This window comes from Stenella coeruleoalba (genome assembly GCF_951394435.1).
Source record: "Stenella coeruleoalba genome assembly, chromosome: 14".
Classification (NCBI taxonomy): Eukaryota; Metazoa; Chordata; class Mammalia; order Artiodactyla; family Delphinidae; genus Stenella; species Stenella coeruleoalba.
This window is the reverse complement of record NC_137160.1, coordinates 89,151,590-89,175,958: the sequence shown is the minus strand read 5'-3', so window position 1 is coordinate 89,175,958 and position 24,369 is coordinate 89,151,590. Positions and strand designations below refer to the sequence as shown.

The 24,369-nt window shown below is 64.1% G+C and overlaps 1 protein-coding gene across 6 annotated transcripts in view; it reads right to left on the bottom strand.

Moving 5' to 3' along the window:
* FBRSL1 (fibrosin like 1) overlaps positions 1 to 24,369 on the bottom strand; it is an 86,920-nt gene that overhangs the window by 35,542 nt on the left and 27,009 nt on the right. For all 6 annotated transcript variants that reach the window (XM_079942633.1, XM_079942634.1, XM_079942636.1 and 3 more), the window contains exons 3-4: positions 19,212 to 19,316; positions 17,020 to 17,055 (exon numbers count right to left, since the gene is read on the bottom strand). In XM_079942633.1, the coding sequence (XP_079798759.1) occupies positions 17,020 to 17,055; positions 19,212 to 19,316 (141 nt within the window). The remainder of the gene's footprint in view (positions 1 to 17,019; positions 17,056 to 19,211; positions 19,317 to 24,369) is intronic.

Here is a 24,369-nt window from a genome sequence, read left to right as displayed (position 1 = left end):
GCTCTCTGTGCCAGCAGGGAGGGGTGGGGGGACTGGGGGCTCGTGGCCTGTGGGAGCGCGGCCTGGAGGGGGGCTGTGGGGGACAGGAACCCCTCTGATGCTGCAGAATTAGCTGAGCTGCCAGACACCCCCAATCAGGCCTCTTTATGCCTAACTAGCCCTTGAGGTGGAAACTGCAATCCCATCAAACCGTCAGGGGGCCGGGCCTTGGGCGCAGCGCACCTGTCCCTTGGGCAGCCTGGAAGCACCCCTAGGCCTGGCCCTGCTCCACCCCAGGCCCGGTTCCATCCTTTCTGCGCTTTCGGACGGTGCCACTGGTGACAGCTAAATGATCTGACGTCGAGGAGGGGGTGAGGGTGCTTTCCAGCGAGTCGGAGCCTATAATTAACCAAAGAGCTCACCGTTTTCAGGCAGCACAGGCTGCACTGCAAATGAATTCACGTTATTAAGTCCCACTGAATTAACGTTTAACTGCAATACAGTCGGAATTGAATGAGGCAATTAATCAGGACAAAGAGAGAAAAAGAGCCCCATCTGTCTTGTGGGAGCTGCCTGAGTGGGGCGACCTTCACGGGGCTGCGCTGGGCTGGGCGGGTCCTGGAGGGCGTCATCCTGGTGTGGGTGCGGGTCCAGGCGGGGAGTCCACAGAGCAGGGGACAGCCCCTAGGCCCCAAGGGATGTGCTGGGTATGGTGGGAGCCCAAGACATGGGCTCTGGAGCAGACGCCTGCTCTGACGCTGTGCTGCCACCTACGCTGTGCAGCCCTGGGCAAGTACCATGACCTCTCTGTGCCTCAGTTACGCTTCTGTAAAACAGAGCCAACAGCCCACCTACAGGATTGTGTACAGCTTATATGAGTGAATACATGCAAAGCACTGGGACAGTGCTGGGTGTGTACTCATCATGATACACCGTGTGGTTGTATTTTCACCACCACCGCCACTACCACCGCCATCACCACCGCCACTGCCACCGCCATCATCACCGCCACTACCACCACCATCATCACCGTCACCATCACCACCACCATCACCACCACCATCACCACCATCATCACTCAATATTATTACTGTCTTCCAACTAGGCCAAGAATGAGGGTTTCCCCTTTGGAATGGCTGAAGGCCCAAACCTGAGCGTTTCAGGGAGGCGTCTCTGGGCCCTGGAAGTACCAGCTCTTGCCTGACCCTGATGGCCGCTGACCAGAAAGGCAGCACTGCTTGGCCCAGATGCGAGCCCAGTATCAACTGTACCCTTCCCTGCTCGCCCCCAGCTCCAATCCCGCTCCGGAGGCAGCACGCCCCTCTACTTGCCTACCAGTTCCTCCCAGCCTGGTCGAGCCAGCAAACAATGAACCAGTAGGACCAGTCATCCAGGACCAGCCCCTCTGCCCCTCCTTCAGTCAGCCCAGAGGGTTACAGTCCTGAGTGCGCCTCAGCTCACCCAAGGGACCTCAGACCCCGTCAGCCTGAAGCCTGGGCCATGTGACTCTAATGAGTGGCTGGGGAGAGGCACCCCGCTGGGAGCTCAAGACCACCCCGTGTAGGTCAGAGGCAGATGTGAGCTCAGGGTCCCGCATCCCAAAGCCCCAAAGCTCAGCTCTTCCACCTCCCAGGCCACCATGTCACTCACGCTAATAGATGTGACGTGGGGATGCCCAAGGCTTAACCGCGTGTCGCCCACGTTCACGGATGTGATGTGACGAGGGACCCATCCATGGGTGGACATGGCCTTGAGACACAGCATGAGAAGCCATGAGCTGGATGCGGCTTTGTTTGGCCTAACTGGCCTAATTTTCAAAAAAAAATTCGCTGCCGGTTTCCCAGTTGGCACAGTGGTTGAGAGTCCGCCTGCCGATGCATGGGACACGGGTTCGTGCCCCGGTCCGGGACGATCCCACGTGCTATGGAGCGGCTGAGCCCGTGAGCCATGGCCGCTGAGCCTGCGCGTCCGGAGCCTGTGCTCCGCGACGGGAGAGGCCACAACAGTGAGAGGCCCGCGTACCGCAAAAAAAAAAAAAAAAAAAGAAAAAAAAAATTCGCTGCTAATATTTTAAAATCTGGAGATTTCTCATGAGACCCTGCGTCTTACTGGGAATGCAGAGCCCCATGCCCACATACAGCCCCACCCAGTGCCAGGCAGGGCTCCGCTGGGCCCCCGCCCCGCCTCTCCTGACGTCCAGGGCCTGAGTGCTGGCCCTCGTCGCATGCTGGGGACAGAGCCCCCGGTGGGTCCTGGAGCCCGGGGCTCCCCTGCCTTCACTCTCGGTGATGGTGGCTGCTCGTTTCACCTCTCTGAGCCTCAGTTCTTCGTCCGCCGAGACGGGGGGCCTCCGTGCTGCGGTGGCTTGGGGTTAAATTAGTCAGTGTGGGTGGAGAGCTCAGAGCAGCAGCTGGTTGGCAGTCTGGGCTTCATAAGTGTGAGCCGCTGTCGTCGTCATCTCCACCTTCCTCAGTGTCACCCCCATCATCACCGTCATCTTCATCATCAGCACTGTCACCTTCGCCGTCACCGTGATGTGCCCCGGCCCCTTCCTCCATGTCACCCGACCAGCCCTCGGAGGCACCTGAGCCATCCACGGGCCTGGGCACAGACACTGTCGCCGGACAGTGCCTGCTTCCCTGGGGGCACCTGCACAGCAGGTCTGGAGAGCTTGGCCTCCGTCACCGAGACCCTTCCAGAAACCTGGGCAGCTACCTGCTTGGGGCGAGGGCGGCTCACAGGCCTCCACAAATTGACACGGCTGTTCAGCAGCCGCAGAGACGGGCCTTGTTCTGCTCTCAGAGCAAACGTTAATTACCGCTGCGTCACAGCAGCGCTGAGGAAGGCTGCCTCTCCCACTCCCCAAACAAAGGCATGAAAAATTCCTGGGCAGGGAGCCCTGCTGCTGAGCCTGTGCCCCCAGCAGACGTTCCAGCACCCAGGGCTGGGCCAGTCACCCATGGGGTGACTCCTGATCGCTGCGGAGTCTCCACTGTGCAACGGAGGCACAGGTTGAGGGGCGGCCGGGGGCTGCTGGAAGGAGGGTGTGAAACCGCCCCGGCCCTTCTTCTCACTCAGGCGGCCCCCCCTCCATCCAGGGGTCCAGCAGGCTCAGGGTCAGTGTGGCCTGGCGCTTGGAGGCAGGGGTGGGCCAGCCCCTGCCCAGCAGCAGGCCCTGACTGCAGAGCTGCTGGGGGCCAAGGAGGGCCGGCCCCTCCCCCCGGCCTGGGCCGGGCTCCCAGTGGGCACCGTCACCTGCAAAGGCCGGAGCAGCTGCAAACTGAAAAAGTAGGCAGGATCCGCGGTCTGTGCGTGAGTGGAAGGTGACAGGACGTTCTGTTCAGGCCACCTGAGCGTGACAGCGGGGAAGGTCTGAGCTGCTGGGCAGCCGGTGCTGACCCCTGCCCTGGGTCGTAGCCACGTGGCCGGAGGTGTGCCAGGGGACGCCCGGGGAAGCCCCGGTGGCACAGTCCTCGGCGTGGGCAGCGCTCGCTGGGCATGTTCTCGTGGGTCATGTGTGCCTTTTGCACGCCTGAGCGCCAGGACACGGGAGTCGTGCTCCGAGGCATCTCTCACGTGAGCACCTGGCACCCTGTCCAGGGCTGCTCTACCCTAGCGTGTCCCGCCAGATGTCCCACTAGTGTGTGGCACCTGAACAGTCAGGCGACCTGCCGTGGGGCCACGCGGGCCCAGGAGCGGTGGCTGTGTGGACGGTCCGTGCGTGCGCTCGGGGTGCCCGCCCTTGGCCCGCACATCAGCTCCAGCTTATTAAACACTCTGCTTTTTGGAGCCGCTTTGGAAGAACTGGGGGAGAAGAGAGGGGCGTCACTGTCTGGGGAGCAGAGGGACCCCAGCCCGGGCGGAAGTGTCACCTTCGCTTCTGCTGCAAACGCCCTATGAGGATGTAGAACACATGCCAGTTGAGCGACTCAGCGAAAATACAGAGGCAGGCGAGGCGCTGTGAGCCCCGCTGGGCCGCGGGCAGCCTGGGAAGAGGCGGCGCTGTTCGGTTACGCTCTGCAGTGGGAAGGCCACTTCTCATCCTTGTATGCGCACCTCCAACATGTAAAGGAGCACCGCGGCTGAGGGTTTCAGCCAGGCACCCCCTCCCTGTCAGAAGTAGACCCTGGGGGCCCTCGGGGGCGGGGGTGCCAGGAGGGCAGTGCTGGGGCCTCTGCTGTCTCATCTGCGGAATGGGGTGCCCATGGGGTTGTCGGGTGGCCGGCTCTGCAGTGCCGGAAGTTGGGCTCACGGCTGGGGAAGGCTGGTACCACCCTCCTTTCAAGGGCGGCCGCAGCCACCAGTGCTCACCATGGCATAAGCCCACTTCACAGATGAGAAAGCAGAGGCTCAAAGGTTAAAGGGATTTATTTGCGGCCACATGGCCACTGAGCAGGGGCTGTGAGCTGGGTCCGGGCCCCAAATGGCCCTGTGCCACTGTCCACCTGCCCTAGAACCCCAGGCAAGCCCTGGGACCGCAGGGCTGGCAGGAGTGGGGGCAGAAGAGAGGCAGAGGCCCAGAAAACCACAGGGCACGGGGCTGATGCTGTGTTTGCTCACTGGGCTTGCTTCCACACACTTCACTAGGCCCCGCCACAGATCTACCTGCTTATGGACGGGGAAACTGAGGCAGAGCGGTTGGGAGTCCTCCTAGGGCATGGCTGGAGGGTGGGTGAGCAGGGCTCCGGAACCCACAGTCTTAACCTGGCCCATATCGTCAGGGCCCCACGCCAGCGACTCCCTCGTGGTGGCCAAGACTGGACTGAGGTCCCAGTATTGTCCCTCAAAGAGCCCCTGGCCCCCTCGGCCCAGGAAGTCACAGTCGGCCCTGATTAACTAGGCATGATGCCTGGATGGTGGATCCTGAAAATCCCATTCTTATCTACTCAGCTAAGTCACTTTTTCTGAGTGTTTAGGCTTTAAAGCAAAACAAAGCACTAATTACTCAATTAACGAGCAATTAAGTTACTGCATCCTAACAGCCTGAGCCTGGACTGCCTCTGTGAGCAGAGAGAAGGTGGGGAGACCACCGAGCAGGGATGCGCTGTGGGGACGCCATCCGTCATGGGGTGCAGAGGGGACAGAGGGGCCCGAGTCCGCCTGGGCCAGGTGCTCAGCCCACACGGCCCACCTGCCTGCCCCAGGCCCCTCCGGGCCAGGAGGACTGAGCCCCGCAGCCCGTTCCCCTTTCCCCGCTTCTGCCTGAGCGCCTGTGCCTCGCCGGCCGGGAGCCGGAGCCAGAGGTGGCAGTGGGTGGAGCTCTGGGGGCCACAGCGCCGCCAAGCCTGGCTGAGAAGAGATGGCCCTGCAGCCTGGCCGAGGGCTTCGCGGGGCCTGAGAGCCAGCGGGGTGGGGGGCTGGGGCCCCTCCTGCACTTTCAGACGCGGCTGAGAGCTGCCTCTGAGGGAAGCCTCCGGGGACACGGTGCGGGTCTTGCTGGCAGCCCGGCTTCATCCCAGGCCCCAAGTCTGAGCTGTCGCTGTGGATGCCGCGGCTTCCGAGCGGCCAGCGTGTGGTCTGTCTTCAGTGGGGAGAGTCTGGGGTGGAGCCGGTGCCCAGTGAGGGGGGAGGCGGGCACAGCAAAAGCCGCCCCTCCCAACCCGCCAACCTCAGGAGGACCTGGAACAGAATTCCAGGCCTTCCCACGCCTGGCCTGTGCAACTTGGCCTGCTGCCCCGCCCCCCATTCCCCTGCCAGGCTGGCCTTCCCCACCCTTTCCTGAGCTGGGCTTGGGTGCAGTTCTCCACAGCTGCCTATGCAGTCCTGACCTCGCCCTGCAGCCATCTTCAGTTAGTTGCTCATTTGTTTATCATCAGCCTCCTTCCAGTGAAACCCAAGTTCCCTGAGAACAAAGATCTCATTCTGGGACTTCCCTGGTGGTCCAGTAGTTAAGACACCCCGCTCCCAATGCAGGGGGTACGGGTTCAATCCCTGGTCGGGGAAATAAGATCTCACATGCCACGCGGCAAGGCCAAAAAAAAAAAAAGTACAAAGATCTCATTCCTGCAGTCTAGCGCGGGCAGGGAATGAGTGACTGACTGAATGACTCGGGGGGTACACACAGATCCCGGACAGCAGGGGCAGGGAACGAATGAATGAATGACTCGTGGGGTACACACAGACCCCGGACAGCAGGGGGTAGGGAGTGAATGAATGAATGACTCGGGGGGTACACACAGACCCCAGACAGCACGGGCAGGGAGTGAACCAATGAATGACTCGGGGGGTACACACAGACCCCGGACAGCAGGGGGCAGGGAACGAATGAATGAATGACTCGTGGGGTACACACAGACCCCGGACAGCACGGGCAGGGAATGAACGAGTGAGCATTTGGATGACTTAGGCCCTGACAACAGGCCGCTCCCACCCTCCTCCTCCCCTCACGGGTCTCGAGGGTCGGTATCCAGAGGGCGCTTTGGGTGTCACACAGAGTGGGGCTCTGCCTGTGCTGGGGGCCGTACCCACAGCATTGCCTAGCGCCTCACATAATTCTGGAATGTTCACAAAGCTGACAGCCTGCTCAGTATCACCAGAGCCTTGACCCTGTTACGAAAAACACAAAGTTACTTTTCATTTTCTCCCGGTGCAGCTCCCACAGATACCAAGGAGAACTGGGGCATCTCCTTGTGGGTAACTTTTCCAAGAGCGATGAGGACGCACTGCAAGCGCCCCATGGCCTCTGCTCTGCGCATCCGCGCCAGGACTCAGGCCTGGCACTCACATCACGAACGAGTCATTTTCCCCCAGCAACTTCTCTTCCCATCAGTTTCACCAAGGGCCGAACTCTCTGCTTTCTAATTCTGTGCTGGGGTTATGTGGTCCCACCGTGAGGGGCGATGCAGGATGCGGGGACAGGGGGCGCGGAGGGCAGCCCCGTCCTTCCGGGGAGCCCTCCCTGAGCCCTCCGCGCAGGCTCCGCCAGCCGATTAGCAAATCTGCTGCCCCCAGACGGGCCAGACGTGTCTACCCCTGCAGCCCCCATCCTCCGCTGTATGCCTCATCTGTCCCCACCAGCAGCTCCTGGCAACACAGCAGCAGCCGCATCACCGCTGAGAGCCAAGAGTGACATCCGCCTCATTCCCGGGGCACACGTGACGTCCCCAAATCTCCACAGGCCTCCCGGGCCACCAGCTCCCCTGACATCCCCCCGCCACTGGCCGGCCACACTGCGACTGCAATTACACCTGCACGTACACACGTGTACTCACGCTGTTGTGTACACGCACACACCTGTACACGTACCTGCACACATGCCCAAGCACACACACACTGACACACAAACGCTCACCTGATGGCTAGGGTCCCACGCACTCCGTTCCCCTTAGGAGCGCCAATGCCACAGGTACCCGGAGAGGCCGGGCCCCTCCTCCGAGCCTCTCCTCGGATGGCACCCTTGCACCCCGAGCCTCAGGGCACCCTCCACATCCTCTCCCCTTCCTGCTTCATCCGCTCCGTGCAATTTTGCTGACACGACACTCCTCTGACTTGCTTCCCCTCTTTCCCATCTGCCCCCCCCTCCATGGCCTCCACGAGAGCGGGGATTTCTGGGTTCTCTTCAATCCTCTGACCTTGGGGCCTGGAGTGGTACCTGGCCCACTGCGAGGGCGCCACAAATACTTGGGGACGGCCAGCAGTCACCGCTTTAGGACCCACTTCCCGCCCGAGCTGCGGGGGAGCAGGCGGGGCCTCGCTGCAGCCTTCGGCTCGCCTCAGGGGCCTCGCTGGGGCCTGCTGGGTCCATCCTTCCTCCACGCCTAGGACGCTGGGTCACACCAAACGTGCTCTCCCTTTCTCATCAGCGGCTCTCCCCGCAGCCCTCACTGGGCTGGAATAATGAACGATCCCATGTCAGGAATGAATAAAAGATGGCCCCTGCCGCCCGCCGCTGACCTTTTTGGAGTCGACTGTATTAACATATTCTCCTGTTGTCAGACTCAGAGCGCTAACTGCCTTATGAATCATTTATCAACACAAAAAGTCTTAACCAGAACGCTGTTAACATTAATTCCTAACCTTCTGGGTCCCGGCAGCCCCGCCTGTTCCACATAATTGAATTTCACTCCCAGCGGCCTGCCTGTCACCCACCCACTCCCCAGAATGACCGTCCCTCCAGCCGTGGCTCCTGGCACATGTGGCCGTGGCCTTGAGGGGTTCCCTAGAGCATCGGCGTCCAGGCTCTAGGGACAGGACCAGACTGGACGAGAGTCCTTGGCTCGTGCGAGGGGGGCGGGGCCTCCAGGGGCCTGAATTGCTCAGGGTCTGCTGGCACCCCAGGCTGGGCCAGGAGGGGCGGGCGCCCGCCGCATCTCGCCTCTGCAGCCGCCCCGCAGGCCGAGGGGGCGGGACGGGTGGGGCCGGGGGTAGAAGCTGCCGCCTGTCCAGAGGGGCGGGGGAGGAACCTGGGGAGGGGGCTGTGGTGGCCCCCACGAGCCCTCCCAGAGCCCACTGCAGAGTGACCACGCTGCCCAGAGCTGGGCCTCACCGCCCCCCGCCCCCCCACCGAAGGCTGTGCTCTGGAGAGGTCCGCAGCCAAGCGCCCCTGAACGCCCGCCCTCAGAGACGCTCATGGTGAGCGCTGCTGCCCTAAGCAACTAAGTCAGGGCAACTGGTTGCTTAGCAACCGTGACAAACACACGAGTGAGAAGCAGCTCGCTGGCCTGGCGAGGGGCGTCCGGAGGCGGCGGGGCCACACCGCAGCAGGCCCTCCCATCGAGGGCAGAGGCCCATCCCCTCCCCTCGGACCTGGGCTGGCGTGGCTGAGCCGACCAACGGAAAGTGGCACACGTGCCACCAGGCCAGCCCCAGGGCTGCCTTGGCCCCCTGAGAGCCCCGAGCCGCCCCACTATCCCACAGGGAGAGCCCCGTGGAGGGCCTCGAGCTGCCATGGAGAGGGTGGGTCTGCGCCCACCCAGGAGCCAGGAGTGTGGGTGAGGCCACCTGCAGCCTGCCGCCCAGCTACGGGGGCAGAACGCCCAGAGCTGAGTGCACAAAGCAGTGGGATACGACGAGACAGCTCTGGGGGCCAGTGGTTTCTAGAATGTCCCAGAGCCTTCCACATGGAGAGCAGGGGAGGGGAGGGACCCCGTACGGAGGCCAGGGGCTCGGCATCGGGACGGAGGTGCCTGCAGGGCAGGGGCTGCTACGGTGTCCGGGGTAGCTTCTCCTGGCAGTGCCTGCTAAGTGCCCAAGGGGGGCCCAGATCCAAGGCCCCCTGAAGGCCTGACCCCGCAAGGCCAGCTGCGGGCGTTCTCCCGTCAGCGGCTCCATAACGCTGGGCGGGCTGCTGCGTGCGTCTCAGCCCCTGCCTCTGCAGCGGGCTGATGCCTCTTCGTGGGTCTGCTGCGGTTTGAAATAAAATAATGGGGGGTGGGGGGAGCCTTTTAAAGATGGTTGCAAAATGCCACGGAGACTTGAGGTTTTCTCACGAATGAATGCTCTCTTGCCACTAAATCCGACCCTTGCTCAGACAACAGCACAAGATACACAAGGGTGACACACCCGTGTCAAACCCGAGGCCCGGACAAGCCAGCCTGAAGCTTCAGGCCCCCAGCGAGCAGAGGGCCTCCCAGCCTCCAGTCCGGCTTGCTGACCACTCCCCAGAGCTCCCATGGAGCCACCCACCCAGAGGAGTGCCAACGCCTGATGTGTTTGGGCAGCTGGGACGAGCCTTGCTGAAGCCATGGGCTGGCGGGCCCCTCCCTTCCTCCTTTCGGGCCCCTGGCGCACCTGCACCCCAGCTTGGGTGCCCTTGGCCCGACTTCCCTGCTGGCTCTTCCTGGGACGCTGCCCCTAACCGCTGGCACAGTTGCCCCCAGATGCCCTCCGCAGCAGCCAGCACTCTCTGGAAGCACCTGCCGCTGATGTACCTGCTTTCTCCCACCATCTCCCCACCAGGGAAGGGACCCCAAGACTCGCTATCCTGTGCCCCCAGGGCGGGCGGCGCAGAGGCCACAGGCCTCAGTGGTGCCCTCAGCAGACACGTGGAGTGTGACAGCGACCCGCCGCACGCAGAGAGTAACAGCAGGCGCCTGGCAGGCTCGCGGGTTCTCCCCGCAGCCCTGTGGGGCGGGTCCCGGGACTTCACTGTCTTACAGATGAGAAGACTGGGGCACCGGGTGGCACCCAGCCCGGCGGCTTCACCCCCTCTCCCGACCTGAGACCCTGCTAGGCCCTGCCCAGCGGGCCGCTCAACCCCTAAGGCTTCGCAGGACCTCGGACTGGCAGTGCAGCCTCCAGGCGGGCAGGGGCTAGCGGCCTCTGGCTCTGCCATCCCTGGTCGACACCTGGGGGCCACACTTGGCCTTCCCGGAGGTGGCTCCAGCGTGTTCCTGACAGAGCAGAGCCAGGAGCCAGAACATTCAACCGGAGGGCCAAGCCGTCCTGCCGGGTCACGCGCCCCGAGGCCAAGGGCTCCCAGAGGCAGGGGGCCGCCCAGGTCTGTGCCACCCCAACTGGACTGTGACCCGTGGGGGCTCGCAGACGGCCTCCCCGCAGCACACGCTGGGGCGCTGCTCCTTGAGAGGACGAGCAGCACACAGCAGTGGGGCGGAGGGAGCGACGCGGGCTCGGCGCCAAGAGGTTGGGCCAGGGACCCCCGGGGAGCACGGGACGCCTCCTTCTCCCACCCCAGAGTCTGGCCGGACAGAGGGTGGCCGCAGGAGGTTTCCTGGCCGGGAGGCCGGGTCCCCAGGACCCCGGAGGGGCCCAGACGCTGGAGCCCTCAGGGGGAGGGCATGCTGCCCTGGCCTGCCTGCTGCACACCCCGCGCCCTGGCAGGCTGACCTCTGTGCGGGGCAGCAGAGTCAGGGGCCAAGGACCCGGCTGCCTGCAGAGGATGGCCACAGACAGAGGGGCCCAGAGTGCGCCCACGGGAAGCCCCGGCAGGCAGACCTGTCAGATGCGCACGGCTCCACTCGGGGCCGCTCGTGCCGGGAAAATCCCGAGCCCTTGACCGCTCCTCCGTCTACACCAGCACCCCCTGTAAGGCTAGCACCCACCCCCCATTCCAGCACCCCGTGCCTGCGCCACCTACGCCTACAGCACCGTGCGGGTCACCTGCTTCTCTTATTTATCACTCTGTCCCTGCTCTATCTGGGGCCTAGACCGCTCTTAGGAAGAACCTGCTGCCCCCGGCCTAGAGAGGCCCCCCACCCAGCGCCCGCTCCCAGGAAGCTGAGCAGAGGCCCTGAGGGCCATTCCCTTCCTGGTGCCACACCCATCGACCCAGGGCAGCGACAAAGAACGGTCCGGCTGTCCTGGGCGCTCTCCCCTCCTGGCCCTGGCTCCCAAGGCGAACACATCACGGTCTGCTTCCCTGGGAATAACAACCACGGATGTACCCACATGCCTCGTTCAGAACCCCTCACAACTGGCCGATGAGGCGGTGCTGACCCCCCTGCCCCAAGCCAGGCCAGGAGAGGTGCCGGATGACAGGGGCAGCGGGACACAGGCTCTCCATCAACCCACAGGGAAGGACTTCCGTGTCCTCTGCCTGGTCGAATGTGGGGCACAGCTGCACCCCAGGACCCTGAGAGGTGGGCCAAGTGAAGGACAGACGATGGAAGAATGGACGAACAGACGGATGGATGTATGGGCAGACGGTGCCTCCTGACAGAAGGCTGGCTGGGCACGGGCTGGGGTTGCATCACAGGTGAGGACACTGCCCACCGCACACCCGCCGTCCCTGGCGACCCCTTCCCAGCGGGCGGCTGAGGACTGTCCTGTGCTCGGTGGTGGGACGAGGATGCAGTTCCCGGCTCCAGGGAAAGCCTGACAGGCTTTTATTGCTTTTGTACAAATTACGGCTGCTCGGAAGTGGCCCGAGAAGCAGGGTAACGGATGTTGTAAACCCGCCTCATAAAGACGGAGCCTGCCGCGGGCTGCGAGGGGGCAGCGGGGCGGGTTAGCGGAGGCCCGGGCCGCCAGAGTGTGCAGTGGGCGCTGCAGGGGCTGAGGGCGCTGAGCCGCTCCCGCGGTGGGCACGGGGGCAGGCAGGCTTCAGGACGGCCCAGGGGCACCCCGGGTGCCTCTGCCAGCCAGCAGGACTCTGCCGCTCGCGTCCACCAGCCGTCCCGCCCCTGAAGGCTCACGAGAGCCGAGTCCCCCGCCACGTGCTGCACCTCATCTCAGCCACGATCGCCCCTGGCTTACGGGCAAAGCTAGCAAGTGACCTGCAGGCGGCCAACCAGGTACCCCGTCCCCGGGGGCCACCTGCTCTGCCCTCCTGAGCCCCAGACCGGGGCTCCCAGAAGGCAGGGCTGTGCCGCTCGCTCCTGCCAGAGAGGGTGGCAGGGCAGAAAGCTGAGTGTGGAGCCGGGAGCCCCGACGAGCACGTCCGGGAGGAGGGCCGGCAGGAGCCACAGGGTGGTGGGCGCGTGCACACGCGGGGCACGGGACACGGCCCTGCCGTCGTGGCTAGAGCGCAGCTGGCCTCGGCCACCGCCGCACCTCACAGGGTTGCGCGCGGGCTGATGCCAGTGTCACATGCGCGTGCACGGCTGACTTCCCCAGCGGAAGCCGCTGCGCCCCCGAGTGTGAGAGGCCTCGTCAGAGTGGGGAGGGGCTCCTGTGCTTCCCCAGGCTGCCCAGGTGCCTGCACCCCTCTCATGAGGTGCTGACACTCTGACCAGAGAGGGGAGGCACCCACAGCCTCTCCCCACGAGCCTAAGGGGTGCTTACGACAACACAGCCTCAGGAAGCCACGCCGTGCCACCCGGAGCTGAGGCCACGCCACCGCTACTGCTTCCTCCAAGCTCTCGGGACCCTGGTAACCAGCCACCACGCTGGAGGAAGCCCAACCAGCCCGCCGGGGAGGCCCACGTCAGAGGAGCTGAGGCCACCAGCCATGAGCTGGCACCCAGCCCCAGAACGGGGAGGAAAGGAGCCTCCCGTGACCCCAGATGTCGAGGTGTTTCCTCGACGATGAGCCCCGGCGGCCCCCCTCCCCGCCCCTCCAGACAGACGTCCTCGGCAACAGCTGGCTGGGCACAGCGCCAGCCTGGGCCTGCCAGCCCTCGTGTCGGCTCTGTCTGGGCCACGCCAGCTGCTAGTTTTAACTCTGCCCTACTGCCCAGGCTCCGAGGGGAAGGGACCAGCCAGGGGCGCGCCACAGGCCGCAGCAGCCCCCGCCCCCGTGGCCCTGGGGCAGGGCGCCAGCTGGGCCTTGACACGTCTTATTCACCCACTTGCGCCAGGAACGCGAGGTGTGGAGGTCCCTGAGACCCGGGGCTGGCGCTGCAGTACAGGTGATGTGAGACTGGCAGGCTCTCTGCAGCCCCAGCCCAGCCAACAGCTCAGAGTTCATTTCCGGAAACCCCCTTGAGGCAGTCACGCCCATCAGCTAACCGTGCCTCGTGTGTGTGTGTGTGTGTGTGTGTGTGTGTGTGTGTGTGTGTGTGTGTGTGTGTGTGTGTGTGTGTGTGTGTGTGTGTGTTTGGCAGGTGGGGTCCCGCCCGACCCAGGCAAGCCTGGGCATCCTGGAGGCCAGGGTGCAGGCAGGTGCCCCCTCCTCCCAGCCCTCCACCACTCTACTGGGAACCAGAGTTAGAGGCTCACTGACCGCCCCCGCACTGTTCCCGACACACGACACACGTGGGCCCCGCGGCAAGGGCCGCTCCTTGTGTGCGTGTGTGTCAGGGCCGCTCCTTGTGTGTGCGTGTGTGTCAGGGCCGCTCCTTGTGTGTGCGTGTGTGTCAGGGCCGCTCCGGTGTCAGGGTGAGGTGGGGAGGCCTTCCCGCCACGCCAAGCAAACTCCTCCGCAGCGCTCACCGCCTCCACAGGGACGCTACTTATCCCCGGGGCAGGGGCGTTGGCTGTTTGGTTCCTTCCCAGCCTGCCGTGAAGGGCGGTGACTGGTGCAGAGCAGACCTCAACCCAGGCGTCTTGAGGGGAGGAGGGAAGAAACAAATGCACCCAAGCCCAGGGGAGGGCGGGAGGACGGCGGCTCAGCTGAGACTGGCCAGTGAGGGCGGGAGAGGTGCCAAAGGCAACCAGCTGGGTGCTGCGCCTTGGGCTCAGGCGGGCGAGGTGGCGGGCAGGCTTCCTCCCGTCGGTGACAAGCAGGGGCCGGGGGCGGGCGGGGCTGGGCGGGAGGGGACGGCAGGGACGCCGAGGTGTGGCCAGGGCCGGGGGTCCCTTAGCAGAGACCCCTCCTGACAGTGGGCGCTGCAGCGGGTTCTCTGCCCCCGTGCCTCAGCGCCCTCATCTACAGGGTGGGCAGCCATCGCCAGGATAACAACGTTCACCCCGAGGGTGGCATGGGACACCTGCCCCGGGTCAGCACGGCGTCACTGCCGCTTGGCGTCCTCCACTCCCGTCCCCGGGCAGCACACTCGGGGTGGGGGCAGGGCCGGCCTCCCGCCCCGGCGGGAGTCTAGATGCCCATTTCTCTTTAATACAGGAAAGCCCCAAGTCCCCTGCTTCGGCGGGAGACGAGTCCTCGTGTCCTTGGTTGCAAGCAGTCAGATTAGGAAAATCACTTTCTGAGTAATTTGATGGCACTAATGAACCTCTGATGGCGGGCAGGGGAGGCTGCACGGAGCTCTCAGGACACACGCTGTTGAGGACGAACGATAATTGGGGATTTGCTGGGGATAAATCTCGGCAAATTAAACTTTTTTAAGTACGGTCTATAAACCAGGTCAGGTGACAGACGCCCCCCCCCCCCCCCCCGCCGCCCTGTCACCTAGTATGGGGGTGGGGGGACGCTGTCGGGGAGAGGCAAGGACAAGCGTGACCCCTGCTGGGCCTGAGGCCCCAACTGCAGACACGCACAGACGGCAAGGGACACACAGGCCAAGGTACACCCCTACACGCAATGCCACGTGGCCAGACACACACACACACGTACTGCAGAATCACAGTTGTACACGCACAGATGCACCCGTGCCACGTCCAGTCACAGGCTCCCAGATGGACACTTACATGCAGACACACACGTGTGGCACACACCCACCTGCTACGAACACAGACACATCCGGGCACCTCCAGACAGACATGCGAGAGGACAAGACCCAGACACACATACAGACGGCCAGAGAGAAACACGTAACGCTTCTACGCGTAGGCGTGCAGCCGCCTGGCCACGCAGAGACACCGCCTCCAGGCACGCGCATGTGACCGACATATGTCAACACACAGGGGTACACGACACACACTCCCCTTTCACTGAGAGCCACACACAGACACGGCCCCCAGCCTGAGTGGCACCCTCAGGTGTGTCTGAGGCCTCCACAGTGAAATCTGGGTCTAGAGGCAGGACTGCAGCCGCCCTGAGCTCAGCCCAGCTGGCCTCCAAACCCCAGCCCCCTGGCTCCTGGCAGAGCCGCCTGCCTGCCCCCAGCCCCGAGCCGCTGCCTGCTGGGCAAGGGTCCTCCGGGCCCATTTCCATTCCTCCAGCTGCAGGGGCAGCCCCACCTGCGACCACGCCAACTGGGCAAGAGTGCCACCAGGGCCGGGTTGACCACGCATGCCCTGCAGTGCTGGCCGGCGCACGTCAGGGACCTGCGGACACATCTGCTCACGCCAGGGCCTGGTGCGCACACGCAGGCTGCCGCAGACATGGCTCAGGAACCCCACGGCTGAGCAGCAGGCTGGGCCCCTGCCCGCCACCATCTGTCACTCCTGTGCAGCGGCGGTACGGAGCTAAGCTGCAAGCAGCTGGCATGTTAATTACAGGTTCTTCTCCAGGAAACATTCAAAGCAGCGTTCTGGGGAGAAACCACGAATGACACATGGTGATTTGGAAGCAGAAGGGCCGCCCAGCAGCTCTGGCAAGGAGACTTGGGGCAGGGAGACCCCAGCTGCCCCAGGCATCTCAGAGCCAGCCGGAGGCTCCACACTAGGCGTCCCTGGGCCCAGCCTCTCGGGACTCCTGGACCCTCGGGCCGATGCAGGCCGGTGGGTGTTCTGGCTCCCATTACCGTGCCAGCTCGCCCCCATGCCGACCTGCGCCACACTGCCCACCATCTCCCACAGCCCTGGTCCTGGCCCAGCTCCTGGCTGGAATGTCACTGCCAACACAGTCAGCTCCAGGGGATGCTGGTGTGTCAGGTCCGCCCAGGCCCACGGGAGGAAGGGACAGCACGGGCCACCAACCATGACTGTGACCACAGATGAGAGCACCAAGGCTGCCCAAGGAGGGCAGAGGCCTCCCCAGGGAGACACCCCTTGGTGGTACCCGGGACCACCACCCAGAAGTGTCCAGCCCCCCCAGGTCAAAGGCTCGCAGACGCTATGGCCTGGCCCGGGCTTAGAGGCAGAAGGCAGAGCTGCCTGGGCCAGCGGACCCTGGGGGTCGGGGAGCTGGGGGAGAGGACGGCCAGGGATCCATGGCTGTCCCTGCCACCCGGGGAATTAATGGGTTAATTACACACCCTATAAAAAGCCCCCGTGATTTAGAGAGGCTGCCTGTCAAACCCTGGAACTCTGGAACTCGCAGTAAATCAGGGGCTGCGGGGATGAGGCGGGCGGAGCCCAGGCCCCTGCCCTCCAACGAGCCAAAACGGCTGTAAATCCGCAGAAATGGCTTTTACGGAGCTCTGGGTTTATGGTGTCATTAACAGTCCTCCTGATACTTAAGAGGAAATGAAATGCAGTCGTGAGGAGGGGGCTGGGGGACAGGGACGGGACCCCCCTTGGCTGGAGTATCAGGCGGCAGCAGGCCGTCCCCCTCCTGCCCTTGGGCCCCAGACGACAGCTAAGGGGCTGGGGCCTCATGTCCCGGTCCAGACTCTCCGGCCCGGCCAAGTATGGTCCGGGAGGTGGTGTCAGGGCGCTGGGGGGCAGCTGCTCCACGGGTGGGACCCCTGACACCAAGCGCTGCCCCACAGGACCCAGAGGCAGAGTGTCCGGCCCACCCGCACTCCTCGCGGGCCAGGACCCCAGGAGGGATGCTCCCTTGCCGCCTCTGCCCACTCTGGCCCCACCCCCAACCTGCACCAACCCCCCCTCCAGCCTGGGGGCAGCGCCTGGCACAGTCGGGACTCCTGAGGGCCGGGGTGCGGGGAGCAGACAGCAGAAGCAGGGCGGGAGACTTACGGAGTAACCTCTGCCTGAGACCGCCTGCGCCGAGCTCTGCAGGGAAGGAAGAAGGACAGTCAGGAACCGGGGGCAGCCCCTGATGGCCACCCTCTCCTCCGAGGACCTGAGCGGGCAGAGACCGGCAGCCCCCTCCGGGGTCTTTGCTGGAACTCTGGCCTGGGGCCACGCCGAGCACCATGGAGCCCAGATCAGCCTGGGGCCTGGCTTGAAGACCCACACCAGGAGCCTTCCACCCCCAGACCTGGAGATGTGGTCCAGCCCAGCGGGGTCTCCCCACGTTCCTCGGGGATGGGCTCAGCCCTTGGCCAGATCTCAGCCCCTCCCAGAGGACCAACCCCACCTTTCCACACGGGGTTCTGGGCCAGGGGTCGACCCCCTCTCTGTGCTCAGGTCGACCTTTCCCTCACCACCCACGAGCCTCCCAGGTCACAGGGTCCAGCGGGAAGCCTTCCTGGGGGAGGAGCTGGGGCCTCAGATGTCAAGATGTGGGGGTCAGCTGTGGCCTGGAGGCTGGCAGCCACCCCAGAGGTCCTGTGAGGGCGACCCCAGCGATGCTTGATGGCGCTCCCTCTGGTTCAAAAGGGCATTTCGGATCTGACGGGAGAGACCAGTCAAGTGCATTTCACCAGCTCCCCAGGGCTGGCGGTGGTCACCAGGGCTGAGCCCTGAGGTCCAGGAGGACAGGACATGGTGACCGGGCAGGTGTGTGTGCGGGGGACATTGGCGCAGTCAGCGAGGGTGGGCTTGTCTGAGGTTTGTGGGACCCACAGACCAGGGTCCAGCCCGCACTGAGGTCCAGATGCCAAGATTCTTCTGGGAGGGGTGACCACTGCAGCCTGGACCGCTCTGCTCTGCTCAGCTGAGGCCAGGCCACCCCTCCCCTCCCCAGGCACACCCTGGCGGCCCGGGCCAGCCCCTGGGGTCTGCCAGGCCGAGCTCACCGCAGTGGGGGTCCCTCACCACCAGGGCTGGCCCAGTCCCAGACCCTGCGGATGGGGGGGGGAGGGTGCCACAGTTGCCCCCAAGCTTGCGCCCTCACGCCGCCGGCGCTGTGCTCAGAATCGGTCTCCGTTCATTTACCCCGGCTGGCAATTAGAGGAGTTCGAACTAGGGCAGCCCCCGCGGCCCCAGACAATTACCAGCCTATTTTCCCATCTTGTGGCAACAAGATCGGAGCCCGGCAATTAGGCCCTCCTCCCGGCCTCCCGTGCCCGCCCTCCCCCAGCCCCCATTTAAATGATAATGAGAGACGGCTCGTTCCATTTAGCCCTGCAGAAAACCCAGCTCTGCTCTGCCGCCACTTCTGCAGCTGGGGGTCAGGAAGACAAAGGCCGCTTCCCGGAGCAGCGCCTCCTCCTGGGGCCCCTTCTGCCTGAGTCCTCCCTCCCCCTGGGGCCCCTCTGTCCCCACCCCTAGCCCTTACATCACCTGCCCATCCCCTTCTCCATGGTCCAGGGAGACCTGGGGGCCCTGGAGGGCTACCCAGCACCCCCACTGTGGTGGGCCAAATCCCAGCGGGAGCTCCTGTGTGTTGCCTGCCTGGGTCATCCGCACACTGGGCCCCAAGAACACCCACCCCGGGACCTGAGCTCAGGGACCCGTCTTTTAGGCAGGACACCGAAGGGCGTCCCCAGACCCAGGCCAGCTTGTGCCTCGGCGGCGCACCCTCCCCTCCGCGTGGCCCCCAGTGGCTGCCTCAGCGGAGAGCTGGACTGCTGGACACCCACGCCACTGCCAGCCCGAGCTGACAGGCTGGTCCGCCTGGGCAGGTGGGAGTGCTTCCAGCTTGTTCCCTGCAGTTCCAGACCGACTCACCGGGCCAGGGACACTCCCCCTGCCCTTCTTAATAAACACATCTGTGGGAGTCATTCCCCATCCACATCCCTGCCGGCTGCCAGCCTGGCATCAACCCCGAGCCTGCCCCCAGCGGGATGCAGGACCTGCACCCCAGCACGGTCGCCTCCGTGGGCCCCTGCCAGTGCCTCATGGTTGCTCCTCATTTAAATCTCTCCTAACGGGGAAGCCCTAATTAGTGAAAAATCATGTTTTAACGAAGGCAGATGCTAACTGTGAGCACAAAACCCTCAACCGAGACTCTGGGCCCCTAAGCAAACGGCTTGCAGTGTCTGAAGGTTGGGGGCTGGTCTGGCAGTCGCCCCAGGGACCCGGTGAGCGGCTGGGCTACTCACGTCGCTGAGCTGGTCCCGAGAACTGCTCCTCCGGGAGCTGGTGGCTTCTCGGACGCTGTCGCCGTCACTGTTGTGGTCGCCCCCTCTGGACACGGTGACCTTCATCTGGGGAACGGGAGAGACGGGCTCAGCAAACACCCTGCAGGGTGTGGCCGGGGCACAGCCGGGCTCGGCCTCCTCCCTGCTCCGCGACCCCCTCCCCGCTCCGCGACCCGGTCCCTCTGGGCTGAAGCCTGGGGCGGGGGCGCCAGGGGTACAGCCAAACACTTACAACCCACTACCGCCCATTCCTACCCAGAGTGGGAAAGAGATGCCTCAGAGAGCAAAGGGCGGGCACTCAGCAGCATAAACTGCTAGCAGCTCTGTCTGTCCTTTCCTCCCGCTGGCCCAGTGGACGGCTGTCAAGGGTCCCGGATGGCGAGCGGGCCAATGGGCCGCCCTGCCCTTTTCCACTCCACCAGGGCCGGTCATGGGGCGTCAAGACAGGCCGGCGGCAATTCACCCCCGCTCCCGGCATGCACATCACTCCCGGGCCTCTTCAGTCCTCACCACAACCCAAGGTGGGCAGTCAGGGCTGCGAGGTCTGCAGAGCCACTCCCCGCTCTGTGTCCTAGGGCCATTACTCAACCTCTCTGTGCCTCAGTTCTGTCATCTGCAGAACGAAGCAAGTAGTGCTCGCTAGGACAGGTGCTGCCACGTCATATATCTGCCAGAATTTCTGTAGACCTGGCGGGCCCTCAGCTCTTTGCTCCTCACACAAAAGCCCTGTTAGATGCTCTGTGCCCACTTCACAGACGAGGAAACCAAGGCCTAGAGAGGTTAAGTGACAGTGTGGAAAGTGGACGCAGAATCCCGCTTGCATCTTTCTTTTTACTCGGAAATAGTTTCAAACCTCACAAAACTGTGGGGCGGGGATGCACATCACAGCCCCAGACCTCCACCCTTCCTGGCCCAGGAAGTCACCACCCCTGAACCAGGCCAGCCTCCACCCATGTCTTGCCAGCTCCTGGTGCCCTCCTGGCAGGACCCACTGAGCTCGGCCATCCCACCACCTCCCGGTCTCTCCAGCCTCCCTGTGTTGGAACATTCCCACAGCTTCGTCTGGACACGCACCGACAGCCTAAACCTTCGTCTGCGTGTCTGACGTCTCCTAGCAGCACACCGAGGCCGTGGTTTTCGGCCTGCACGCTGCCTAGCACCCGATGACCCCTGCTCCAGGGACGGCCCCTGTCCCTGTGGGGCAGCTTGGGGGCCGCGCAGGGCGTGCGAACGTCCTGCCCTCCTATCCACCCCCAGGCCTCCCAGCCCAGTGCACAAGCTCGCGGAGCTCAGGAGTGCTCAGAACCTGCACCACGATGGGGTCAGGCAGGCCCCGTCCTCCACACCCAGCCGTTTTGTCATAAGCATCCTTCAGCCCCGGAGACCCCAGGCAGGGCGGAAGGCCAGGACGGGTCAGCAGGGTGCACCAGCTATGCTCTGGAATATTCTCGAGTCCCCAGGAAACGCCTTATGGCCTGCGCCCTTCTTCCTGCAGAGCCCAGGGTGGGCTCAGCCAGAAGCTTCTCTCGAGGCAGCCCCTCAGAGCCCCTGCTCCCCAGGGCCAACCGAAGCCCTGAGATGGGGCACAACTCCCCAAAGCCACAGGCCCCTACGTTGTGCGGCCAGCAGAGTGTAATGACAAACACAGAACCAGTGACCACCCACAGCCCGGGCCCTGGGTGCAAGGACCCAGGGGAGGGCAGCCCCTCTTGGGGAGCTGGAACAGCCACAGCCGGGGGAGCCCACGCCTCAATACCACCCTCGCTCCCCACGGCAGGCCCAGGGTGGGGTTCCAGTCCTCGCCCAGGCAGGAGCACCCCCGCCTCACTAGCTCCATCGTGCCCAGCCAAGCGGTGAACGTGCAGCCCCTGGGCCAGCGCTGCCTCTTCTGACTGTGCTTGCGCTTGTCTCCTCATCTGTGAAATGGGGGTGCCGACAGAGCTGCACAGGCACTATGGGGGTAAGAGGCTCTGCTTGTGAGCCGGAACCCTTCTCCAGCACCGAGAAGCCACCAGGTGTCCCTGCTGCCCCCAGTGGGCTCTAACTGCCCCGCAGGGATGGGCCTTTCTTGCCTCTGGACCCCGTGACAGGTCTCACCAAAAGGAGGGAATATGGGAGCCTGGGGGACCTTCCTCACGGCCTTGCTGGTGGGGAGCCTCTGCAAGAAAACAAACGCCCTAGTCCAGTGGTTTTCAAAGTGGGGTCCCTGGACCTGCAGCGGCGGGACCCAGGAGCTCGTTAGTGCAAGTGCGCACTTTCAGGCCCCACCGCAGACCCGCTGCGCCATCAGGCCTCGGGGGGATTCTGCTGCGGCTCCAGTTGGGACTCACAGCTCTGATCATTAGTAATCACCCCCATGAGCCCCACATTCACTGCTGGGGACAGTATTTTGGGTTGGGCTCGGAGCAGGGTCCCTGCCCAAGAAGAAGAAGGCTGGACCCAGGGACACTGCAAGGACAGGAAAGGCCTGGCGCAGGGCCGCTGTGTATAGTTGTGCAGGTTGCTCACTGCACAAGGACACCCAATGAAGCGGGAGGGGAAGCAGAGGCTGAAGAACAACCCCCACACCGCTGAAATGTGAGGAGGGAGGATGCCACATTCCACATCATACATTCACACAAGTTGTCTCCTCTCTAAGCTGGGCCTCAGAGAGGATGCCTTATCCTGACTCCTCGGTGGTGCCCTGCAGAGGGGGGCAGGCTGGGGTCTGTCATCCTTCCTCAGGCAGTTGGTTTTAGCTCTGAAAGCCCCATTTCCCAGAAAATCCTGTAAAACTGAGTCCTGTGCCCTGGGAACCACCCCAACCCTGGACTGGGACGGCTGGTCACCTTCTCTTCCTAGGCCAGGACCCCAAACAGCCCAAGCTCGGGTCTGGCTGTCCTGTAGCCCTGTCTGCTTCCTAGCGGCTCAGAAATGCTGCTAGCCAGCTATGCCAGAAGGCCAGGGATGCCATGCCTCCATTTCTAGCTGGAGCTGGAGAGATAACATCAGATTCCCTGGGCACAGATTGTCCTGGTAGGGCAGCTGGGAGGCCCTGTGCCTGTGCCCACCCCTGGGCCTTGTGGTCTATCCATCTGCCCATCCATCCATCCTTTATCCATCCATTCTCCCTTCCACCTATCCACCCATCTAGCCACCCACTCATCCGTCCATCCATCCAGCCATCCATCCATTCACCCTTCTACCTATCCACCCATCTACTCACCCAGGCATCCATCCATCCATCTATCCACCCATCTACCTGTCCACTCATTCATCCATCTGCCCACCCATCCATCCACCATCCATTCACCTATCTATCCATCTATCCATTCACCCACCCGTCGTCCACCCATCCATCCATCCACCCACCCAAGGCTTACCGAGTGCCTATGAGCTGGCTCTGTTCTGGGCAATGAACACAAACAGACACAAGCCCCGCCCCCTGAAGCCCACAAAGAGGTCAGCACACGGTCGGCAATGGCCACAGGTGCTTTGAAAGGACTACGGCAAAGAAGAGCAAAGAAGGGTCGCCAGGGAGGGCCTCACTGAGAAGGTGACACTCTGAAAGGTGAGGAGGTGGGTCACGAGGCTATCGGGAAGGGTAGGGGACGGCACTGCCGGGAGCAACGAGGCTTTCCTCGAGGTGTGCAAAATTCCTGAACACACAACAATCGGCTCGTGCAAGGTGGCACACCACCAGAACGTGTCCTCAGGCTGGCGGGGCCAGCACTCCCCTTTAGACGGGTGGATATGTGGAAGCAGGGCATTGCTCTCCAGCTGGCAGGGTCAGGTCACGGCCCTCAGAAGGGTGGGGAGAGGACACCACCCTCAGACTGAGGCACCCCAGGAGCACCTGGGGTCCGGGGCTTTCCGGCCAGCAGGGCTCCCCTCCCCACCCTGGGTTCTGTGGCACATCCCAGGAGGAAGCGTCTGTCTCCCGGGCCGGCCGCCAAGCGCACTTGGCCACAGGGAGGCAGCATGTGGTTCCACTTGGTGATCAGACCCCCAGAGCGTGGGGAGTGGGCGGTCAGTCCAGGGGGTGCGGCTGAGACGGGGCTCAAGAGGTGGGACCCAGCGGTGTCCCCAGGCTGCCCCTCAAGCTGCACACCAGGTGGCTTCCCCCCTGGTGGGGGGAGGAAACGCCCTGGGCCTGGGATGCCCTGGGGCTGGCTGGGGGCACCCGGCACGCCTCTCTCCAGCAGTGAGCAGGCTCACGAGGACTCCAGACCCTTCACAGACCAGCGCCCACCAGAGCACACAGATACGAGGACGACTGAGAGCCCCTGGACGGCCCCGCGTGAACCCACCCCGGCCTCTCCTGCCCACATCCCGACCATCGCCCACCTGCTCCTGACACCTGCCCGGCGCCCCGCACGCACACCACCCTGCCAAGACCCTCGGCTGAAGCAGGGCGCACACAGGGCCCCCGCGACCCATGGAGCCCTGCCGCGCAGACGGAGCAGAGGCGCCCTCCCTCCGCACACCCGACTGCTGTGCGCACGCAGATGCACGCGCCACCTCTGGCGACAGTGGGGTGGCGGCCCTGGAGCTGTGCAGTGCACAACCCGGACAGCCACACGCGACAGCCCCTGCGGGAGCTCACGCCCCACCAGACGGTTCTGCCCGCAGACGAGCGCCAGCCCGTGGAGCTCGCAGGAGTGCACACGAGCACACACACATTCTCAGGGGCTCTGGGCTCTGCCCCATGCCTCTCCCCCCTGCCCCCCAGCGGTGGGAGGTGCCCTCTGACCCACGGCTGGTCTGCACTGGCCTCCAGGATAAGGAGAGACCCACTTGGCCTCCACACCTGCGGGCCTGGGAGGGGAAGGGGTGGAGGATGGCCTAGTGCAGACCCTGGGGAACCCTGGAAGGGGGCTGCGGCTGAGGCCACCCAGAGTCTCCTTCAAACCAGTCGGGGGACAGGCTCTGGGGGGTGGGGCAAGGGTCAGGCACATCCCAGCGAGAAGGGAGTCGGGAACGGTGCCGCCATGGCCAACCCCACTACACGCCTGCAGAAACAGGCTCACGACAGCCCAGGCACCCCGTCCCGTGTCCGCTCAGCGAACACGCACAAACACGCACGTGCACACTCCCGGCCTCTCCGTGCCGGGGCCACATGGCAACCCAGGCCTGCAGC